The sequence below is a fragment of the Zonotrichia leucophrys genome, chromosome Z (assembly GCF_028769735.1).
Source record: "Zonotrichia leucophrys gambelii isolate GWCS_2022_RI chromosome Z, RI_Zleu_2.0, whole genome shotgun sequence".
Lineage (NCBI taxonomy): Eukaryota > Metazoa > Chordata > Aves > Passeriformes > Passerellidae > Zonotrichia > Zonotrichia leucophrys.
The window spans coordinates 10,797,690-10,818,393 of NC_088200.1; the positions used below are offsets into that span (position 1 = coordinate 10,797,690).

Here is a 20,704-nt window from a genome sequence, read left to right on the forward strand (position 1 = left end):
AATGCCTCAGATAGGAAAGCAGATGGAACACCCTGAAACAAACTCATTACAAATGTGCTTTTTGCCCAGAACAACTTTTTGTGCCACCAACAGCATGTGCCAGATCCCCTGGCTGCAAGGCTGAGTTACACCACAGCAAAACACGCCTTGTTGCAAGCCCTGCAGGAATATTGCCATGCTCACTCTCCTCTGCATGCACTCACTCCGCGCTGCCTCAGCTTCCATGCATAACAGTTCCCAGACAACAGAACTTTATGGTTGCCAAGATCTTTACTCAGCAATCAATTGCATGAACAACACCCTTTTTCTTTTTTTTTTTCCCTTGTCTTAAAGTTCTGTCTCTCCTTTACTTCCTGTCTCCCCTGCCTTCCTGTGTTTAAGTGTGTTAATTTAGCTCATATTTAGGTGTCTCACTTGGTTCGGAAACCTTTGGGTAATCGGAGGGCTATATTTGGGAAAAGTGTTGGTTTTATTATTTACATCAATCACATTATGTAGACTTATACAAATACAGATACATTGCGCCCTGGAGTATTATCTTCATTTTAGTCTTTTTATCCTTAAAAGAAAGATAAGGTGGAAGTGAACAGAGACTACTCATGAAGGACACAAGATGTTCATCAACCAGATTTCAGAGAAGTGCTGAAAGAGGATGTCTTGACTTCCTGAAATCTCACCTTCATATAGTGCCAGTATGCCTAAATCATCTCCCACTGTTACCTCATCTCTTATGCTACAATTTAAAACTTTATTTATGTTTTTTTGGTTTTCCAGGTCTTCCCATGGATATCAGTCTGCTTGTTTCAAGAAGAGACTGTGAATCCTGACAAATTACTGTTGTCCCGGTGTTCAAAACAGAACTTGGGCAGCTAGAAACAAGACAAGAAGGGAAACCATAAATCCACAAATCCAGCTGCCAGTTCTACCTCACAAAAGCTAAATCTCACATAAGAGGAAAATGATGGTCTCAGACCAACATCTCTTACCCCCATCCTATTTCTCAAAACTGCTGAAAGCAAACATCTGGGGAAAAGTAAAATAAGGTGTGGTACATCTCACAGATTCTTACCCTTTTTCAAAGGGAGATGAGAAATGCCTGGTGTATCCTGAGTGAACCTTTAGTCACATTTTCCTGCATTTTTTTAATCTCTGCTCAAACCCAGGATCTTTTTTCCTTTTTTTTCCCTCCAAGGTAACATGCTTCTACTAACAACTTACCCTCCAAAAAATTCACAAAGTATAAAGCAAATACATTCAATTCTTTGCCTCACACTTATACCAGATGAGCTTTCAAGCTAGAAATGTCTATTAATTGCTAAGTCTGTGACTCTAGACTCCACACTATGACACTTGAATTTTCCCTTCTTCAACTTCACATCTACCATCTTCTGGTAAATGACACAATATCCTGGTGATTCTCTATGCTGATGATACTTTCTAGATCTGCATCCTGAGCAAAGCTGATTCTAGTCTCATGACTAGAATTTTAAATAAAAGCAGCCCCAGAACAGAGACTTAAAGGACTACATGAACAGTCTTTTTTCACGAAATAATACTAATAATACCATGAAACTGCAATGTGTCACCCCAAGTGACACAGTGCTCCAAAACGCAGAGCTATCAGCACCCTCGACTTGTCCCAAATACGCAAGAGTAGATGCTACACACAAATAAACACACACCCACCGTGCCAGATGTCATTAGCCCAGTTACTGGGATGCAGCCAGGTGGGTGGGGAGGATGATGGGCAGCTCCCAAATGCCCCACAGGACTCCAGTCAGCAATGCCACAGTGGCACTTCGCCAGTGGTAGATGTACCATGCAAGTATAAATTAGTGACCTGATTTAATTCTACAGTGAAGAATACTGGTCCATTCTCTGCGGCATTGCTGCAGATTCTATACAGATAAACAGGTCCATCCACTGCCATGTTCAGGGCAAACTCCTGAAGAGACCTTATCCTGTAATCAGGTTAAAAAATGATAAAGAAAGGTCCTAAGAAACCTGGTTGAAGCATAAGGGTTTAGGGAGAGGGGTTGAGTTAGTGGAGGTTTTCTGCTTTGAGTTTTTGGTTTTGCTTTATTTTTGATTTAGATAATTCTGATCTCCTGACTTGTACACAAAAATAGCCTGTGTGAGGGCTACGTATGCCAGTGGTAGATGGACAGTTCACGAATTCCTACATTTCACAGAAATCCATCCACTGTGAGAAGCTGAGCTATTATGCCTAATGTTTTCTTCTCATCTGAGCTTCTAATTCGCACAGCATTTATCCACTTACAGACTTTGTATATCACTTCATCTCTACGTTCTGCATCTTGAGTCTTCACACTGGACTCTCTGGATGAATAATGGCTTTCAATTCATTTTTACATAGGACTTTATAGTTCAAAGAAAATAAGTTCTTGGTAATGGGGAAACACAAAACATTTGTAAAAGATGAAAAAATGCAACTCAGTTCAGCTAGCTCAGTCTCCATAAAGAAGTTTGACATAAACAAACTTGGTTTGTTTATATTTTAAAATATCTCGTTGTCATTCAGTCCTTTACAGAACACATTTCTTGAGAAGTGTTATGATAATCAACTTAACTAGAAATAGTACCATATAAAGCAACATTAACAGCCATAACATGAAGAGACTATGCCAAAAAGCTGCTCTGCTGCCTTGCCAGAAGATGATGTGTCCTAATGATGAGAAAATGGCCAGAAAGATAACACAACTGGGCTGGAGATAACACTCCTTTCTAAAGCAATTCAGAATACTGGTGCAAACTAAATTTAATATCCTAAAACCTCACCTGGGTAAATAACTGTAGCTGATGATCTAGCATGACATTTAATGAATTTAATGCTATTTCTATTTTATCTTAAAAAATACTAATATTAAAATCTATATTCGTTGAATAGACAGCTACCAATTTCCTGGAAGACAGTGATTGCTACTGCAGGCAGGGGCTTTGTGATTAGTTGTAGCTGATTTACACTCTCCTGTTTCATTCCCTCCTTAGAGCTGGATTGCTTTCACAGGTGCAGTAATGGTCATTCAGCTTCATAAAACTCCTTGGCATTTCTCTCCTGAACTGCTGCTACTCTCAGACTTTTGATCTCTTTTCCAAAGCCAAGTGAAATCCATTTCCTGATTTGAAAGAGAACACTTAATTAGATAAACAAGTGGCATGCTGTCTCTGTAGCTTAGCTAGCAATAAAATAAGAAACATGCAGTTCTCTGTGTAAGGAGAAAACCGGTACTTTTCTAATTTATCCCCTTTTTTCTGATAGCTGAGACTGGGGTCCTGCTTCCAAGAAGCAGCAGTAGCTTGTGCTGAGCATTTTGATGAAAAAAGGATTATAACACACCTGTTGTTTTTTGACAAGCATCTGCCACCAGCTGTGACTTAACAACATTACATAAAGATACATTAAAAATCTCAGCAAGTACTCAGCCACTCTGAACTGACGTGATGTAATAAGAAATACAGTTTCTCTTTTTTGATTACAAGTTATTCAGAAAAAGACAACAGCTGTTGTAAAATATGCAGGCAATGCAGTTCAAACATTTTGGTGTTGTATATAGCCATGGCAAAAACAGTCTAATAAACATTAAAATCTACTGAGGAAGATTAAAAAAAAGGACATCCAGACTCCATAGAGAAAGTAAAGCCAGAAAGAACCTGCATTTTAAATAATTTCTGATGCCTCATGGCAGCAACAACAACCAATTCTTGCTTTCCCCTCCACACACAACTTTCAAGAGAAGGCACCTGTAATAAAATACAGATATGGCAAAAATACTCTGGCTTGGTGAACCCCTGCTGTAAACCCTGCGCCATAAGAACACAGCAATGGCCAGAATGGATTAAAACAAAGATCCTTCCAACTCAGGAGCCTTTATCAGTAGGCACAAGCAGATTTTTATGGAAAGGCTGCAAGAACACAATCACTGAGCTCCAGATGTTCTGGAAAACTTCCAGTTTGGGATGTCTTGGGTTAAAGGCTACTTTCTCATCATTTTGCTGGAGTTCTTCTCCACCACTTGCTCATTTTACCCATTTACTCCCCTGCCATTCAAGATACTTCACTGTCTACCTTCTACAAAGCCAACTGAAATGATATATTAGATCTCACAGTTAGCAATTCAGCAATTTTATATTAGTTCATTTGGAAAAGCAACTTAATGGTTTTAGTGGGTTTTTTATTAATAATGAAGCTTCTCAGCTATGGCTTTTCTCCTTCAACCAATTTCCTTGTCTTGACATCTGGATTAAAAATTAGTTTACAATCTGTTATAAAGTATATTAGAAAGCTCTAGAAGTTATTAAAGTAAGCACAAAGGACAACCAATGAATGTCAGAAAACTCCTGAGAGTGAGCAGCTGGACTAGAAAGAAAAAAAATGTTTAATAGATGAATGAAAACTGATACAGCACTGTACAGTGAAGGGGAAAAAGCAGCATATGGACTCTGAGCTACCTGCTACTGCGCAGAAAGAACCTGAGCTACTGTTTTCATCAGGAAAAAAACTAGAACTATAAAACAAACTAATCTTAACAACTGTCCAACAAAGCTGTCAAGTGTCTGGAATTACCAAGAAACAAAAAATTAATTAGGAATACACTATGTCACTGAGTAAATAATCTCAAACACTAAGCTCAGTGTTTCACTGTTCACTGTGTCCTCCATGACAACAACTCCAGGAAGCATCAAATGAAACTGATTGAAAAAGATAGTGGAAAACAAAGGAAGATGCATCTAAATAATTTTTTAAGTATTAGAATTCATATGTAAAGATTTATATTTCTAACAATGAGTAAAGCAGTGCCCAGATAATATGTGCAATACTAATACATCAATAGGTTTTCCTCCAAAAATTTGATCTGAGTTGAAAACAGAAGCAAGGATGACCAAATGAGAGATGGCCAACTGCCATGCTCTTACTCATATCCGGATATTTACTTAGTCATTGCTGGACAGAGGATGCTGGATAAAACAGACACTGACCCTATCCACAGTCTCCATTTTTATGGTTTTGACCAGATTTGGTCAATGACTGTTCTAGATAAGGAAACAGACAGAATTAACACTGCATAAAAGTTAGCAGATATTCAAGTTTGGACTGATCATTTAAAACTGCCTTTGTTTCAAATATATACATTTCAAAAGGGGGTAGGAGGGAGGAATGAAATTTGCAAAAAGGAGTCTCAAAACCCAAGGCTGTGTCTGCATTTTCCTTTACTGTGAGCCCTAACCAGAATTATCTTAGATCTACTCTTGGGCTTTCCATGCATCCACAAGCAGTTTATTAGGGATCTACTGTTTGCCATGAGAACTGGAACACACCATGAATGAGTTAAAACACAGACACTGTTTAAGCAAGACCATAAGCTTTTTCACGACTACTTACTAATTTTTAATGCTTGTCCTTCTCCAGAGCACACCTGGAGCCAGTGTGGATATAAAGCAACTAAATACCCTAGACTAAATCACTAAATACTAGAATTTTGTTGCAATTAAGAAATTAGTTGGGCAAGTCCATTGTTAAGCACTAGATTTTTGGGAAAAAAAAACAAACACAACAAATTTTTTGGCCACAGTTTGGTAACAAGAAATACATACAGCAGGACAGAAGCCTTCTCAGCACACCAAAGAGATCTGAACCCAATAGCTTTAGCTGCAGTGCAGCTGCTCTGCAGTGACAGGGCTATATGTATTTGCATGTGTGTGTGTGTCTGATGTTTGTGCAAATATAACCAAGTTCTGATGCTGACCCTGTGCAGAGACTGCAGCTGTTCCTCTCTGACAGACAAAGAGAATTGAAGAGGCCATTGTGAAAACGAAATAAAGAAGAAAAAGTTATATGAACAGCAGAACTATCAAAGCCTTGGTCCCCCACAGGTTTGCTTCTCACATGTGCTCCCTTCTCCCAGTCCAAGCAATTTCCTCCAATCTCTCCTGAGCCCTCAGTGCTCCTCACCATCAGCAGGGACATGGGCAGCACTGCACCTCACTCAGTAACAACATAGAGCCGTGCTGAGCCAATGGCCAAGCTGAGTGTGCACACGCACCATTTCACTGATCAAAAGTTCCCACCTTTACCTGCAAAATTCTTAAGAACTTAATGGCTTTGATGCCTCCTCTTTTACTTCAGAGAATGGGACAAAAAAATCCAAAGAGAATAGAAGCTACTAAAAGAAATAAACAGCAGCCCATTTTACAAACCTTACATTATTAAGAATCAAAGCAAAATAGATGTTACGCATATTTTTCACTTCTGCATCCTGAACCTGAAGTCAGAATCTCACACATTTCACTCAGTAAACATAAACATTTTATAAAAAGACACCAAAGTAATGAAATCATAACATAGTAGATTGGTTACAAAGACTCATGGAAACTGGAAAGATGATTGACAGCTCTGCACATGAACATTATTCCTATATAATTAGCAAATATATAGATATATATTTAAACAAGAGATTAGGATTCATTAAAACTACCTTATAAGAGTCATCCTTTCATATTCTCAAAAAACCATTATCTTGAAGGAGCATTCTAAATCTGAGTACTCCATCAAAACCAGCTCACAAAGACTAATCCTTTTTTTTAACTTACCCCATCAATGACTCTTCCACTGAAATGAAACACAATGTTATAAAAACTCCGGTCAGACCCAGCTTCTGGTCTAACAACTTCATATTGGTTAGAGGTGACAAGGCCAAAAGCAGGAGCCACAGACACAGCCAGATTCTCATGTATTGAGATCACTGATGAGATTCATTTGACCTGTCAATTAAGAGTATTTTTGCAGACAAAAGACTGGGGGAAGGGAGCTGGCAGATGGGTAGTTGAAGCTTAAACACAAAGAAAGGGATGGATGTTAAAGTACTGCAGCAAATACTAATGAAAGTTTGCAGGATTAATCCATTGGGGGATGGGGGTAGACCCCCACTGACCACCACACACCCTGCCTTTGGATCATCTTCAAAAAGGAAAACAAAACTGTGCAACACAACCATAACACTAGTCAGTCAAGGACAATACCCAGATATTTATTACTATAATGGAGAAACAAGGCAAACCAAGCACGACAAAGAACAGATGCACAGCAAAAACTGCAATTTACTTTCAGTGCATATTTTTCTACTTACAGTATTTTCCATACTACTGCATGTGAGAAGAGATGTACAGCAACTACACAACTGGGTTAGTTGGCAGCTCTTTCCTTCTTTAGGATTATCAGAACAAGTCAGATTGCAGTAATCAGACTGTGGAAGCTCCATGGAGCAATTCCCATCCCCAAGGAAAATGCAGGCAGCTTGACTTCATTCTTGCCTCTCTCCAAACACCATATTCCTACATTTTGGTTCCACCAGATCATCCTTTGCCAGACAAACCAAAGGAGGATGCAGTGGAGATGCCACTGACACCAGAGTAAGGAGATACCACCGTCAGAGAGGCAGACGTGGCCATAATTCCAAACACAAGCAGGACCCACCCAGTACCATCCCTCAGGGGAAAGACAAGAGACTGTCTCAGAGGAAGGAAGGAGAGATGAGAGAAGAGCAGGAGACCCTGAAGAACTTCTGGTTTTGTATCCCAGAAGCCACGTTCACAGAATGAAATTAATATATCTCAGGAACCACTACAGGAATACATTCCAATTCAACTCATAAAATTAAAACAGCCACCTAAACAGCACACATGCCCAAATGTGTTCTGGGGCTGCCCAGTCACAGGTCAGGGACGAGCACTGAATCCAATTTCAGGTGGTCAAAAGTTTAAGTGAGGAAAACGTTACATGCCCCCTTTCCGTAACAGTCTTCTCACTGCCACATATCTTGCCACTTTTAATAATCAAAATACACTTCCATTGGAAGAGGAACAACTCTACTAGCTGCATGTGTATGACAAGTGAATAAAAAGACACGGATATTTTTCTGGGCTATAGGAGTGAATTGTGTAGTACTTTAGCTTTGCTAAACCCTGGTAACTACCTTTAACAACAGATTAGCAAACAAATGGTCAGTAATCAAACAAGCTCAAATGCTGGGAGATACAGAAGCAGATAAAAGTATGTATTATAAGCTTAGTAAGACATTTTATTCTTCCATTACTTTAGAACAAATATTATAAAACTGTTTTAAAGATGATTTTACTCTCAAACCTCATCTAAGGAAATCACCAAGTCCAACATGTTAAAGGCTGTTTTCTGTATCTACAGGAGAGGACAGACTAAACAGCAGTATTAGACCACTATCTGTCACAGAGCCCATTATCACTAAAACACTTTTACGATACCTGCACAGAACTGTTCAACTTGAGACAGATCATAAGACAGCAACATGTGGGTCAACAGAAAAACAGCATCTCACATTACCTAGAAAAGCTTATGGGCATGCAGAACAGAGATCACGCTGAATTCCCCAAAACTGATGCAAGTCTGCAAAAGATAAAGCTACACAGAGAAGACAGGTGGAACTGGATGGGTACCAGAGCTCATTCTGGGCTTCACTCAACGGTGATTTCCTGCAACAGAGAATGGTTACATTCCAGCAGAATTCAGCCACCATTCCACTTCAGTGACAAGCTTGTCACTGGTGTCAGGATAGACAAAGATGTGCCCAGAGAGGTCCCACTTGGAGCATCTCCTACCAGCTGCTACACGAACAGTCATACAGCCACCAATTTAAGGTCCACAAAAGTCTGCCCTGACTGTGGCCCAGCACAGAGAGAATGGAGGTGGGGGAAACATTTCAAAATCTTTTCAAAGGCACCCAGCACTTTTTAAAAACAGTGATGTCCACCAGGACAGAGGCAGCCCTCAGACTAGCTGGAGACAGACAAAGCAGGATCTGCCCACAGGCCCTGTATGGCCAGGACCTTGCCAGATACAGGTGCACAGATTTCCATGCTAATGTCGTTCCACTCTCCTCCCTTTTCCATGCTTATGCCTTCGAAGACAAATGCATCCCTCGAAGCAACTGCAGATTGACAGCTCTGCTCTGTAAACAAGTGTCAAGGAAACAAAGCCTTAATGATGCTCTGTCATCTAAAAATACTATAAACAATGTCTGTGTTACTGATGGATAAAAGAGGGCCTTGTTCCTAATGAAGAGGATGGATTACCAGAGGAAAACCCACTTCCCAGCTCTGTAGGACTCGGTGCATACAAACCCAGGGTATTCATTCAACCTCACTGGGCTCTGCTCGCCCCCAGCCCTACTGAGAGGACAAGCTCCGACACAAGGGGTTCTCAGCACTAGCACACAACTGGCAATTAAGAAATTAGTATTGGGAAAGTTCATTGTAGCCTTCTGTGGAAAGGCACTGGGAAAATTCATAGCATTATTAGAAGAGTGCCCTAAATAGACTGCCAAGACAGCCAATCCAAACATCATTTTCACTCAAAGATATAAAAATAAATAAATTCCTCCCTTTACTTCATCTTGGAAATTTTCCTGTATCTAAGTGATTTCATGTCTGCTCCCCTGCCAAGTGCCACAGTTTGATGTTTCTTGTGTTCGAGTAGTGACTCCCCCACAGGGATTCCCTCATCCAAGTGTGACCCAAAATAAACAGCGAGGTCTGTCTCACTCTGCCCATGTTAACACATGCATTATTCAAAATGGCTCAGAAGTGCAAAAGACTTCACTAAGCAACTGACCTATAGAGGAAGAGAGAGAGATTACAGCATCATGTTCTTCAACCTGCTAAGAAGGTCATGATCTATTTAGCATGGAAGGGAAACTAAGATTTCACAAGGTGTAAGAAAAAAATGTATTTGGAAATTACATCTTATTCCGTCCAGATCTCTTGATAATTATCCTCTGTATTTCCTTGCCCAAACCGGATCAAATTCCTTTATGAATCTTTTTTTCCCATATATACTTCTGAAAACAGAGACACAGTTATTTTTTTAAAAAAAAGAACAATGTCACACAATGACTGTGCCACCCGTTCTCATCTCTTATATCTATCACTCTGTTATTTCCTTTGCAAACCATTCTGTGAACATTAAAAAATACATCAGCAATGCCTGTGTAATGCCAAGGGAAGTAGGAATACATTTCAAAGTGAAAATGAAAGGGAGATGAAAATACATTTCCAGATTTTCTATTTTCAGTGCACTTTGTGAGTGATTTTTATGACCAACACAAACCTACAGCACACATCTTTTTGGTTCTTATACACCACTATTGTCCTGGAAATCAAGAAACTGTCCAATACAAACCAAACAGACTCAAAATGAGACGAAGCTATTCCACAAAGAGGACTAGAACTAGGAACACTCTAGAACACTCTCCCAGAGGCATCTTTAGGATTTTATTTTGCTCTAGTTCAGGCCACTGTTTGTAAAATTGGGGTGGACATATTCTAAGAAATTCACTAGGGCAGAATACAAAATAATAATGCAACATTTGACATTAAAAATGACAACCAAGAGGATATTCCATAAAACATATTTATTTAATCAAATCAGTAAATTCCAGTTGTATTTTTTTTACCAGCTCCAACGACTAAAGCAAAAAAATTGACGTTTAGGGATCACAGAGTTTTCTGTCATTCATTACCACAGTAAATTGGTGCTTCGCTGAGCTTATTAAAAAATGCCTCAGCAACAAAAGCACGGTAGGCTTTAATTTGATGATGAACCTGAAGTGTCAAGACCAAACAGCGCCAGGGAAGGAGCATCACTAACATTCCTGCTCCCAGTATTTGAAAGCTAAGATACTGGTTTTCACCAGCTCTGGGGTTATGAGGCTTGAGCACATCAGCACAGTTTTACAACAGCAAACAAGCTATTCATTTCTCCTCATGCCATCATCTGTTAATCTCCTCAGATACTTTAGTATCTGAAGCAAATTTCTCTAATTTCATGTGTTCATTTATCCTCAGTTCTACTTCATTCTACTCCCCTCCTTCATAAGAGTAAATGGAAAAAATTATTTTCAATAGACAAACACAACTCATCCCAGAAAGAAAAAAAGACACAAATAGACCTGATGCTGAAGAGCAAAACATTGAGGATCACCAGGATGAAAACAGATCAACACTAGAACTCTGAAATGTGGAGACAAACCACAAACAAAAAAAAGTTTCAGAAATGTTTGGCTTTTATTATGAAAATGAGATTTCATTTCTTATAGCTGACAAAATTATTCATCAATAGATGTTTTCATATGACACTTGATCTTTTGGAAAGCTTTCAGGGGAAAGGCAAGCTCAATCCCCTTTCCCCAGTTTGTGGCACACAGGAGAATCAAGATACAGACCCAACTCTTACTGCAACCTCTTCAGAGCAGCAACTTCTGGACTACAAAAATCATCACATCAAAACCACCATGTTTTTTTCCAGAGGCAAAATTAATTTATTCAACCTGAATTAATTTGTGATTATGTATTTTCAAAGTTTCATTCTGGGGCAGGATGGGAACAGAAAACCTCAACAGTGATTTTTCTAATACAAATGTTTTTTCAAAAGCTCCAAGTGAAAATAAAAGTCAAAAAGTTTATAACACAAATGAAAGGATAACTTTAAAAGATTTTACCAAGCCAAATTTAAAATGCCAATTGCATTTTTCTTAGTTCTTGTTGCAGACTAAATACTTCCAAAGATACAATGAAGATCTAGCACCTCATTTTCAAGCTCTAATCCTACTGAAAAATAACAAAGACATTCTGTTAAAGCACAAAACAAAACAACCAAAAGAACTACTTGTATCATCATACCTCCTTTTATTTACTGACCCTGTATGACCAAAATATGTTTTGGAGAAATTTTGATAAGTTGGTCCCCACTGGAAATGTAACTTAGAAAATAAAATCCATGAATCTTCATACCTGTGGGACTGAAACTTCTTCCCTCAAGCACATGTTTGATTCTCCAGGAAACATGCCAAATGTGTTATCAGCACCTCCAAAAACTCCAGAATTTCCTGTTTCATATATACCAGCACTGTCTTCATGTTGCTTCTTACACACTGCCAGAAGACTTTCCATAGTTTCTGAATGGTTCACACAGCTCAACAGCAAGGAACACACTTTGGTACTGGAAGGTCAGCAGGGAAAGGTTACACTTCACACTTCACCCACCCTGGCATTCAGGCTCAGAAATGAAGCATCAATCCCCAGCCTGCTGCAGATTTGAGGTGTGCTGGCCAGAAGGGATCAGTCCCCTGCTTCGGGGGCTCTCAGACATTGTCATTTGCCACTCCAGGCATGTGGAGTCAAGGCAGGAGAGCACGTGCACGCTGCACACCTTTCACCATCGCCTCTGCCTGCACACTCCACAAACCCTTTGGGTTCTGCCTCTCACACATCACACGTGCCACTTCACACACCTCGCTACATCCCCTTCACACTCAGGCAGCTTGTTCCTTCTTCCCCTCCAGAAAGGCATTCTCAGCCTCATGCTCTAGCACAAACAGAAACCGAAGCTATGGCTGTGATTAAAAAACACAAAGCATGGAAAAGAAAAGGTTTCCATCTCCTTGTCTCAGTGTGAACCACAGGATACTGAGAAATGTTCGACTTCAAGCTCCAGCCTTAGGGGTGTTCTTTGACATGAGGTGCCTGGCAATGGTTAACACTTGAATTCAGAGCTCTGGCTAAGGTTGCATCTAACCTATCATTTACATCTGAAGCTGCAGTGCAGTTCATTAGGAAACAACTGTGTTTTCCCAACCTACCATGCAAGGGTGTGATTCACAGAGCAGTTTCAGTGTACTTGAGCTACATTCGTTTTAAAAGATTACAGAACAGCAGCTCATATTTGGATGCATTGGTAAGGCAATCCAACTACTAATGGAATCAAAGCAATGACTCGATATTTGGATGGCTTCAAGCTGTATGCCTGACAGAAACCTTCAGTCCAGATCACCAATTAAAAAAGAAATCTAGCTAAAAGTAAATGCCAAGGGGCCTCAGCATCACCTTCTGACTTTCTGATTCTTCAAAAACCCAAACAACATCCATAGAATTAAACATCCTTTCTGAGTGAGCAAGGTATCAGACTGGCTCACCCAGTTTTTCAGCAGACATATTCATACCAGCTCAGCTCTAATGACACCAGAAATAGCCCAAAACCCCAGTAAAGATCACACCACTTACCAGGCCACTGCAAGTGCTGATGGCTGCTGTCCCACTGCCAGAGCCAGGCTGCCACGCTGTGCCAAGGAAGTGGCAAGGAACTCCTGAGGGAGCTGAAATCTTCGCCCTGGTGTGGTTGCCACGTCTCCTTTCTACTACATAGTTATGGGAAAGAAATCCCGTGTGGATAGTCAAGTTAAAAAACAGATCTTTCTCCTTGTGATTAATTTTGTAATATACCACATTTTCACTTTTTCTAAGATGTCTCTTCTTCCTCAGACTTGAGATGGGAGGTTGTAGATTAAAAGAAAGAAAATGCCCACTTGCATCTACTCTTGCTGGATGGACCACGTGGTATTCTGGCACTGTCTTCACAAATTGCTCTGAGAGAAAGGGGGGGAAAAAAAGAAACAAAACTAGAGTGAGTACTAGCTTGTTCAGATCTCACATAATTTAAAGGAAAAATCAGAAGTGAGAGCAATTCACCACAACACCCTACAGACAGGCAGTGCACAGACTACTATGGAATACATTCCTCGTTTGGGCTTTCTATTCTCCCATTGTAACCCTCAGTTTAGAAGTTAAACATTCTTCTTTTCAAACATTAGTCGCCATTCATATAAAAGACTGACTGTCATGCACACCCCCCTCTCCCAGTCCCACTAGGGCTGGGAACCCTTCATGACCTAGGTCTCCAGGACATGATACTCTGATCAAGGAGTGTGATCTTCACACATCCAAAAAACCGACCATCTGAAATTGGACAGAGAGCCTTGCAAAGACATAAAGGTGGAGAGAACACAAATTCATTATCTGTAGTAACAGCATCTCAGTAGCATCAGCTTTAGCAGCTGCTGCAGCTGCAGCTTCAGAATTTCAAAGAAGGGTTTGAAGAGAATGAAGTAATCGTGCTCTGTTGTATAAGGTGTTCCAAGCAGGGTAAGATTGGAAATCTTATCATTTTTCAGAATCTAGCAGGGAAAGAGAGCATTATTGACATTGTTGTCCCCTGTACAACAAGGGATGTATACACAAGAAGATACAGAAGAAACACCAGCTGTACCCAATTTTATTTTTTTAAATTAATGTGAAACGCAAAAGCCCCATGCAAATAACACAAATCCACGTAAAACACAATCCATAAGAATTCATACCCTAAGGGCCAGATCTGCTGGGATACTTGAATTCTACCCAAGAAATCACAGTCTGAACACATTTAATTAAAAAGAAGTTATGATGACACGCATTAATCCAGTTCCTCTTTACCCAGAGTCGCTCTTCATTCCCAAAGTCCCAGCCACTCACACATAAAGTGACTACACCCCATTCATTAACTAAGCTGCTTAACAAAGCAATTAGCCTGTTCCAGCTGCTTCCAGGCTAGGTCTAGTTAGACAATCCTTTTAGAAGCACTTCTCCCTCCATTGCCTATACCTTCAAAGTCACAGAGGAAAAATCCTGCCTAAGCAGGCAGCTGTCTGGATTCATCCCCTTCTGGAAGGAGCACATCTCAGCTGCCCTCATTAGCTGCAGTTTAAGACGTGGCTGCCTGAGCTTCCTCAGGCCAAGGACCCCTGAGACAAATGCACTGAAAGACTTCCAATTGAAAGGAAAGCAAAACAAAACACACAAAGTCCCTGGCCTCCCAGCACATATAGAACTACATCAGAAATCTGGCCTAGTTTCAGCAGCACCTCTACTTCAGAAGCAAACTTATTCTCTTACACAACAGATTTCTTTGTATACAAGCCTGCAGTGACTTGGAGCCTTTGCAGGACAAGCCACAGCAGTGGGGTTTTGGGCCTTCACAGAGCCAGGTCCTGACAACGTGGACAATAATGCCTACCACAGATTCTCAGAGACATCTGCCCTTGTCCACTGAGGGGACTGAGACACCGGAAACTCAGTGCACACCTTCACGCCTGCAGTTTGCACAGCCTGTGGACAGCACAAAAAGTGCTGGATGCCTGATAATTCAGCAGCTGAAGCTAACCCAAGCCTCCTCACACTCTACAGGGAAGCAAAAAAGAAAAAAAAAGGCAGGTAGAAGAGATAAGATCTGCAGAGGCTAAAGTGTGAGACTTCCCAGATGTCTCACATAACATATTGGGATATGGGACTTCCTAGACATGGGACTTCCATATGGAGAGCAAAGTCAGACTAACAGAGAATGCTGCAAGACCAGGCCCCCATTTCTATGGTTTTCAGCACAACTCATTAAATAATCAAATCCATTGCCTGAAGGAAAACTCACTCATTTGCTGTCACTGTACCATTTGCCTCTGCCTGATGTCTTGAACCTAATTTGTTGTGGCTTAACTGCTGAACTCTATGCAACACCAAAGACTTCTGGTTCTGGATCTAAAACTATGCAAGGAAGTTTTTTATTTCATCACTACAGTATCACTTAGTGTACAGAGGTTAAAAAAAAGTAGGCCATCAGCACCAGTAAGATGCAAAATAAGGCAGAAGCATTGGATTATCAAAGCAGAGATACCGAACTTCTTCCATACACACATTAAATACTTGTTTAATTACAAGAGGAGAGAAATACTTGTTTAATTACAAGAGGAGAGGAGAATTATGCTGCAATAATAATGTACTGTAATACAACTGCAGAAATGAATTATTAAAAAGCCTTCAAAAGACCAGAGGGAATAAGATTACAACACAAAAGTCTAACACGATGAGGGTAATGATATTTCTGCAAGTAATCACTATCAGTACAGTTTTGCCTAGACTGGGTAAAATTCAGTCCTAACTACAACAGAAAAATTTACTGAGCTCCACACTAAGCCTAAGACAGCAGAGTTTCTGCCTGGAGAAGAGTGTAAAACAGACAAGAAGTATAATTTTGGTGATCCCTTTCTGCCCTTCTAGGAAAGAACAAAATTCATGCAACACAGACTGCTCGGAATTAAGGGCTGCATCCCTCAACACCGAATACCTCTAGTTTCACATAGTAACGGGAATTCCTATTAAAACACCACAAGTTTCCATAAAATTTTGCAGCAGCTAACATAAATGGAGAGAACAAATGCCACTGACAAGCCGTGGCACTGGCATGTCACAGCATCCCCCTTGGACATCCAGCATTCTCTCCACTCCAGGGGAGTCCTTTCCCACCTGTCGTGTGGAGACTGCTCAGGACTTACAGGCCAGGAAAGGTGGCTGTGTAGCTCCAGAGGATGTTTTGTCTTTCCAGAACTACAGCCTGGGCATGCTGGCTTGTGTTGGTGCTGTGAATGAGACCGAAACCTGGCAATGAGCAGCACACACTTGAGTCACAACTTTGCTCTGCAACCAGTGTCTGCTCAGGCCTTTGGGCACACAGGACAGGCAGTGTTCAGGCCCTTCACACTCATTTTGAGGAGCCCAAGCACTCTTTAAGTTGTCAGAGAAGTCTTCTCTGCAGACCTTTCAAATTCCACATCAGTGAAAACATCTGATAATATTCAAAACCACTCCTGTGTGTTCTGCTCCTCTGTGGATTCAAATTCACCACACATGGCAGAGAATTGCCTTATTAAGAATGGCTGTACACAAAGTGATTAAACTAGGATAAAAACATACATGATCTGTCACACATGACAGGAAAACCACAATTTACTTTAAATACATAACATGTTCCCTGACAAAATTCCTTTAAAATGTGACACACCATCATTTGCCATTGTTTCATCTCCATCTTTGTAGTTTGTGTACATGTGCCCCTCAGACCCTCTGGCTTGTTTTCAAACCATTCCCTGGGACAGGAAATAGTGTGGGCTCATCTTGTGAGGAAGTATCACACCCAGGAAACACAGCAAGCTCCATCCAAAGCCCTACAGCAGAGAGCAGGCCTTCAGCACTCCGCAAGGTCATCCCAATGTCCCATCCACCACACTTATGGATGTAGAGAGGGGAGAACACTTCTGCTCTACCACATACAAATTTCAGTCCACACTTCACACTGCAAGAAACCTTCCTGTGTAAAAAATTAGCCACATTTTTAACTGCCCCTTTACTCAATGATATTTGCAAATTCTTGGAAAACACTGTTTTCCATACCTAGAAATTTAAATTACTTCTACATTAATTTCCATATGCCCAACACTTAAACAGCCGCTACATGCTAACACAACCATCCCTATTCTGTCCCATGTACAGTCACAGGGATGTAATCATAGCATCCACTTTCAATGAATCCAACAGGAACCAACTTCAGGATACTTGAAAATTCACTTTTCAGGCACCTTTTTGAAATACTTTTCAGGCACTTTATTTAAACACCTTTCCACACTCTCTGACAGATACAGAAGATTTTCTCTTTTGTGATCGAGCTCTTTTGAAAGCACCACAGCTGTTGATTGCAGGAAGCAAAATTTCTTCATATACTTTTGGATCTTCTACTGCCAGGCAGAGTCTTCCAACTACTCAAAATTTTTCTCCCTTGGGAGCCATGATTTTCCTTAAGCAAGCAAAAACTAAAATAAAAATTAAATTTCCTTGCACTCCCCACTCCAAAAGAGGACAAATAACCCAACTGTGAGGGCAGCCTCAAAGAAACTCCTCCCGCGGGTGAAGTCTGATTTGTAATTTACCATCCTCACTAAATGTGAGAAACTCACAGCGGGTGCTGAACCCTGATAAGACCAATCCTTCTACAACGCCTGCTGCTTTGGTACAGAAGCGATCGCTTGCTTAAAATAAATAAACAATCCGGACAGTAAACTTCTTCGGTTTAGTAGCACAGAACGATCGCGGCATTTACAGAGCCGCCTGTGAACGGGGAAGATCTGCAACAGGCAGAGTTTAGCAATATCTTCATCTCTCTACAGCCAAACTCTGCCCGGGAGCCGCAGAAGGCGCAGCCAGAGCGCTGTGCCCCCGTGCGGAGCCGCTCCCGGCAGCGCTGCCCGGGCAGCTCCGGGGGCCGACACGGCCCGGCTGCCGCCCCTCCCGCCCGAGCAGCGCCCCGGAGCCGCTGCGCTGCTCCGGCCGGCACCGCACCCTCGGCGGCACCCGCTCCCCGGCGCGTCCCGTCCCGTCCCGTCCCGCCCGCCGCCACTGACCTTGCCCGCCGTCGGGGAACGGGGAGCTGCCGGCCGGCGGGGCCCTGCCCAGGCAGGGCGCTTGGGCGTGGAGGACGAGGAGCCAGAGGGAGAGCACGCGTGCGGCCCGGCTCCGCGGCACACATGGCATGGTGCGGGCGGGCAGCTGCGAGCGGGGCGCCTATCGGGGCCGCGGCATGGCCGGGCCGCTCCCGGCGCCGCCGGACACAAGCGCCGCTCCGCACAAGGGCTGCGCGGGCCCTCCCGGTGTCTGGTTTCTGCCGGCGGAGGAAGGAGGGCTGTGGGGAGGGAGCAGCTCCCGGGAGCCCCCGCCTCGGAGCCGCCGGGGTTAACGCGGCGGGACGAACCGGGCCGGGCCGGCGGGGAGGGAGGAGAGGCGAGGCCGCCAACAGGGACCGCCGCCCCACTCCGCCCTCACCGCGGCCGGAGTGGGACGTTTCGCCCGGCAGCCCTCGGGGAGGGCCGCCCGCACAACGCAGCATCCCCTCGCTGGGTCACGCCGGTGTCTCCGCCGAGGGGCCGGGGCAGGGCGCCTCGCAGCCCCGCACAGGCCCTGGCAGAGGTTCCCTCGCCACAGGAGAAGGTGTTGGAGGCAGGCGGGAGTTTGTCCCGTTGTCCACCGCTCCCTGATGCGGCGGGAGGGGATAGGGGGTTTCCCCGGCTGAAGCATCCCATAGCCCGTGGCCCCTCAGGGCCCAGCAGCCAGAGCCCGGTGTTCAGGCTGCCTGACAGAATCACAGAGTGTGCCAGGTTGGAAAAGACGTCTGCGATCATTGAGTCCAGCCTGTGCCTGAATGTCAAAATGCCAACCAGAGCATGGTAGCAAGACCCACATCCAGTGCCTTCTTAAACACCTCCACGGATGCCGACTTCACCGCCTCCCTGGGCGGTTCATGCCAAAGTCTAATCATCCTTCCTTGTGAAAAAATTCTTCCTAATGTCCAGCCTAAACCGCCCCTGATGCAGGTTAAGACTCCTCAGGGTGCCGAGACCATTCTGTGTTTAGCAGGGTGCTGGGACATAGGGGTTACTTCTGAATGTCCTCCCTACGAACAGAAAGTTCCTAAATAACCTTGGCATCTACATTTTCAAGTGCATGCCATGTACTCTCTGGCAAGTCTCCTCATCGAGCATCTGCTATGGTCACTGCCAGGCCAAGGATCTACAGGTGAGTGCACACTTCAGTGCTGTCCCGTGCTTGAGACCTGGGCTGGAGTCCTCATCTGCTTTGGCAGCCTCCTGCTTAAAGCTGGCTCCACCACGGACTTCTTGTATACTTTCATTGCAATCTGTGCTTAATTATCCTTGTTTCTCTGCTCAATTTTCCCAAGATGAATGGCTGCCACAGTTCAACTGCTTTAGCTGTAAGAACTGTGAACTCCAGAGCACAGAAAAGCAAAAAAAGAGTTAAAGCTCCAAGGTTTTCTAAATCAGCAAAAAAATGTGGCTTCCCTCAGGACTCAGACAGGTAACTCTGGAAACAGACATATTTATAAGAGTGATAATTGATTTAGCTCATCATGTGCTCTCTTCTAGATAGTGGAAGGACACCGACCATGCAAAAGGAATATTTGATATTCAACGTGGATTATTTGATATTCATGCAAAAGGAATATTTGATATTCAACGTGGATTATTTTATCCAACAGTACTTGCCAAGAGAAGATTTGTTAATTGTGAGGTATTTTTTTCAATATTTTTGTCCATATATTCTGCACACAAATGATATTATCTTATCTGTTACAGTGACAAGTTTTCTGGTGTTCTTGCCATTAAGAGTCTTAGTCTAGTCACACAGTGGGCATGAGGCTATTTTGTGAGACTGGTATAGTCTGCTTAGGTCTTTAGCAGTACTTCCCTGAAATTAATTTAAAGCTAAGTGTGACCTGAAATTGATATTATATATATAATATCTAACATCTAAAAACACTTGACAGTTGTTGCATAGAAATAGCCACCCAGTTTGACATTAATATTTTAAAATAATTCAGTTGGCAAATAAGGAAGTATCTCCGCCAAATAAAATAAAAAAGGAAAAATACTGCAAAATGAGGAGAACAGGATAGGAGCAGTGGAAAGAAGATATGACAGTTCAAGGGATGGGCGTATGTTTGCAAAGTACTGGTTTAACATACTTCTTGAAGGCCATCAGAAAAATAACCCTTCTGTGAGAGACATTTAACTATTTGCTTCCATTTCAGTCATCTCTTAGCTAGGTGTTCCCTGCTAGGTGAATCTGATGGGAATTACCTGCAGGATTCAATCCTGGTTTCTTCCTCAGCAGGAAAACTTAATTCCTGTTGCCTGTAATTCTCCCCAGCCCTGGAAGTGGTGGAGAACTAAAAGCTTTAGGAACTCAAGAGAGTTTGTGGGAATGAGTTTTGATTTGATTTTTTTTTTAATGACAAAAATTTGTAGATCGAAAAGTCGTAGAGAGTGGAGAAAGAGCTGTGGGAATCTGGTCTGAGACATCCATAACTCCCTGGGCTTTATGCCAGCATGCACATACACAGAAAAAATGATTCACTGGGTGTAGTGTCAGAGAATACCCTGGGGGACAGTAG

General features: G+C 42.3%; 1 protein-coding gene across 1 annotated transcript in view; it reads right to left on the bottom strand.

Moving 5' to 3' along the window:
- ADAMTS12 (ADAM metallopeptidase with thrombospondin type 1 motif 12) overlaps positions 1-18,270 on the bottom strand; it is a 142,305-nt gene extending 124,035 nt beyond the window's left edge. Inside the window, exons 1-2 of the mRNA XM_064735531.1 lie at positions 18,141-18,270; positions 13,108-13,469 (exon numbers count right to left, since the gene is read on the bottom strand). Of these exons, the coding sequence (XP_064591601.1) occupies positions 13,108-13,469; positions 18,141-18,270 (492 nt within the window). The remainder of the gene's footprint in view (positions 1-13,107; positions 13,470-18,140) is intronic.
- Positions 18,271-20,704: the final 2,434 nt, after the last annotated feature.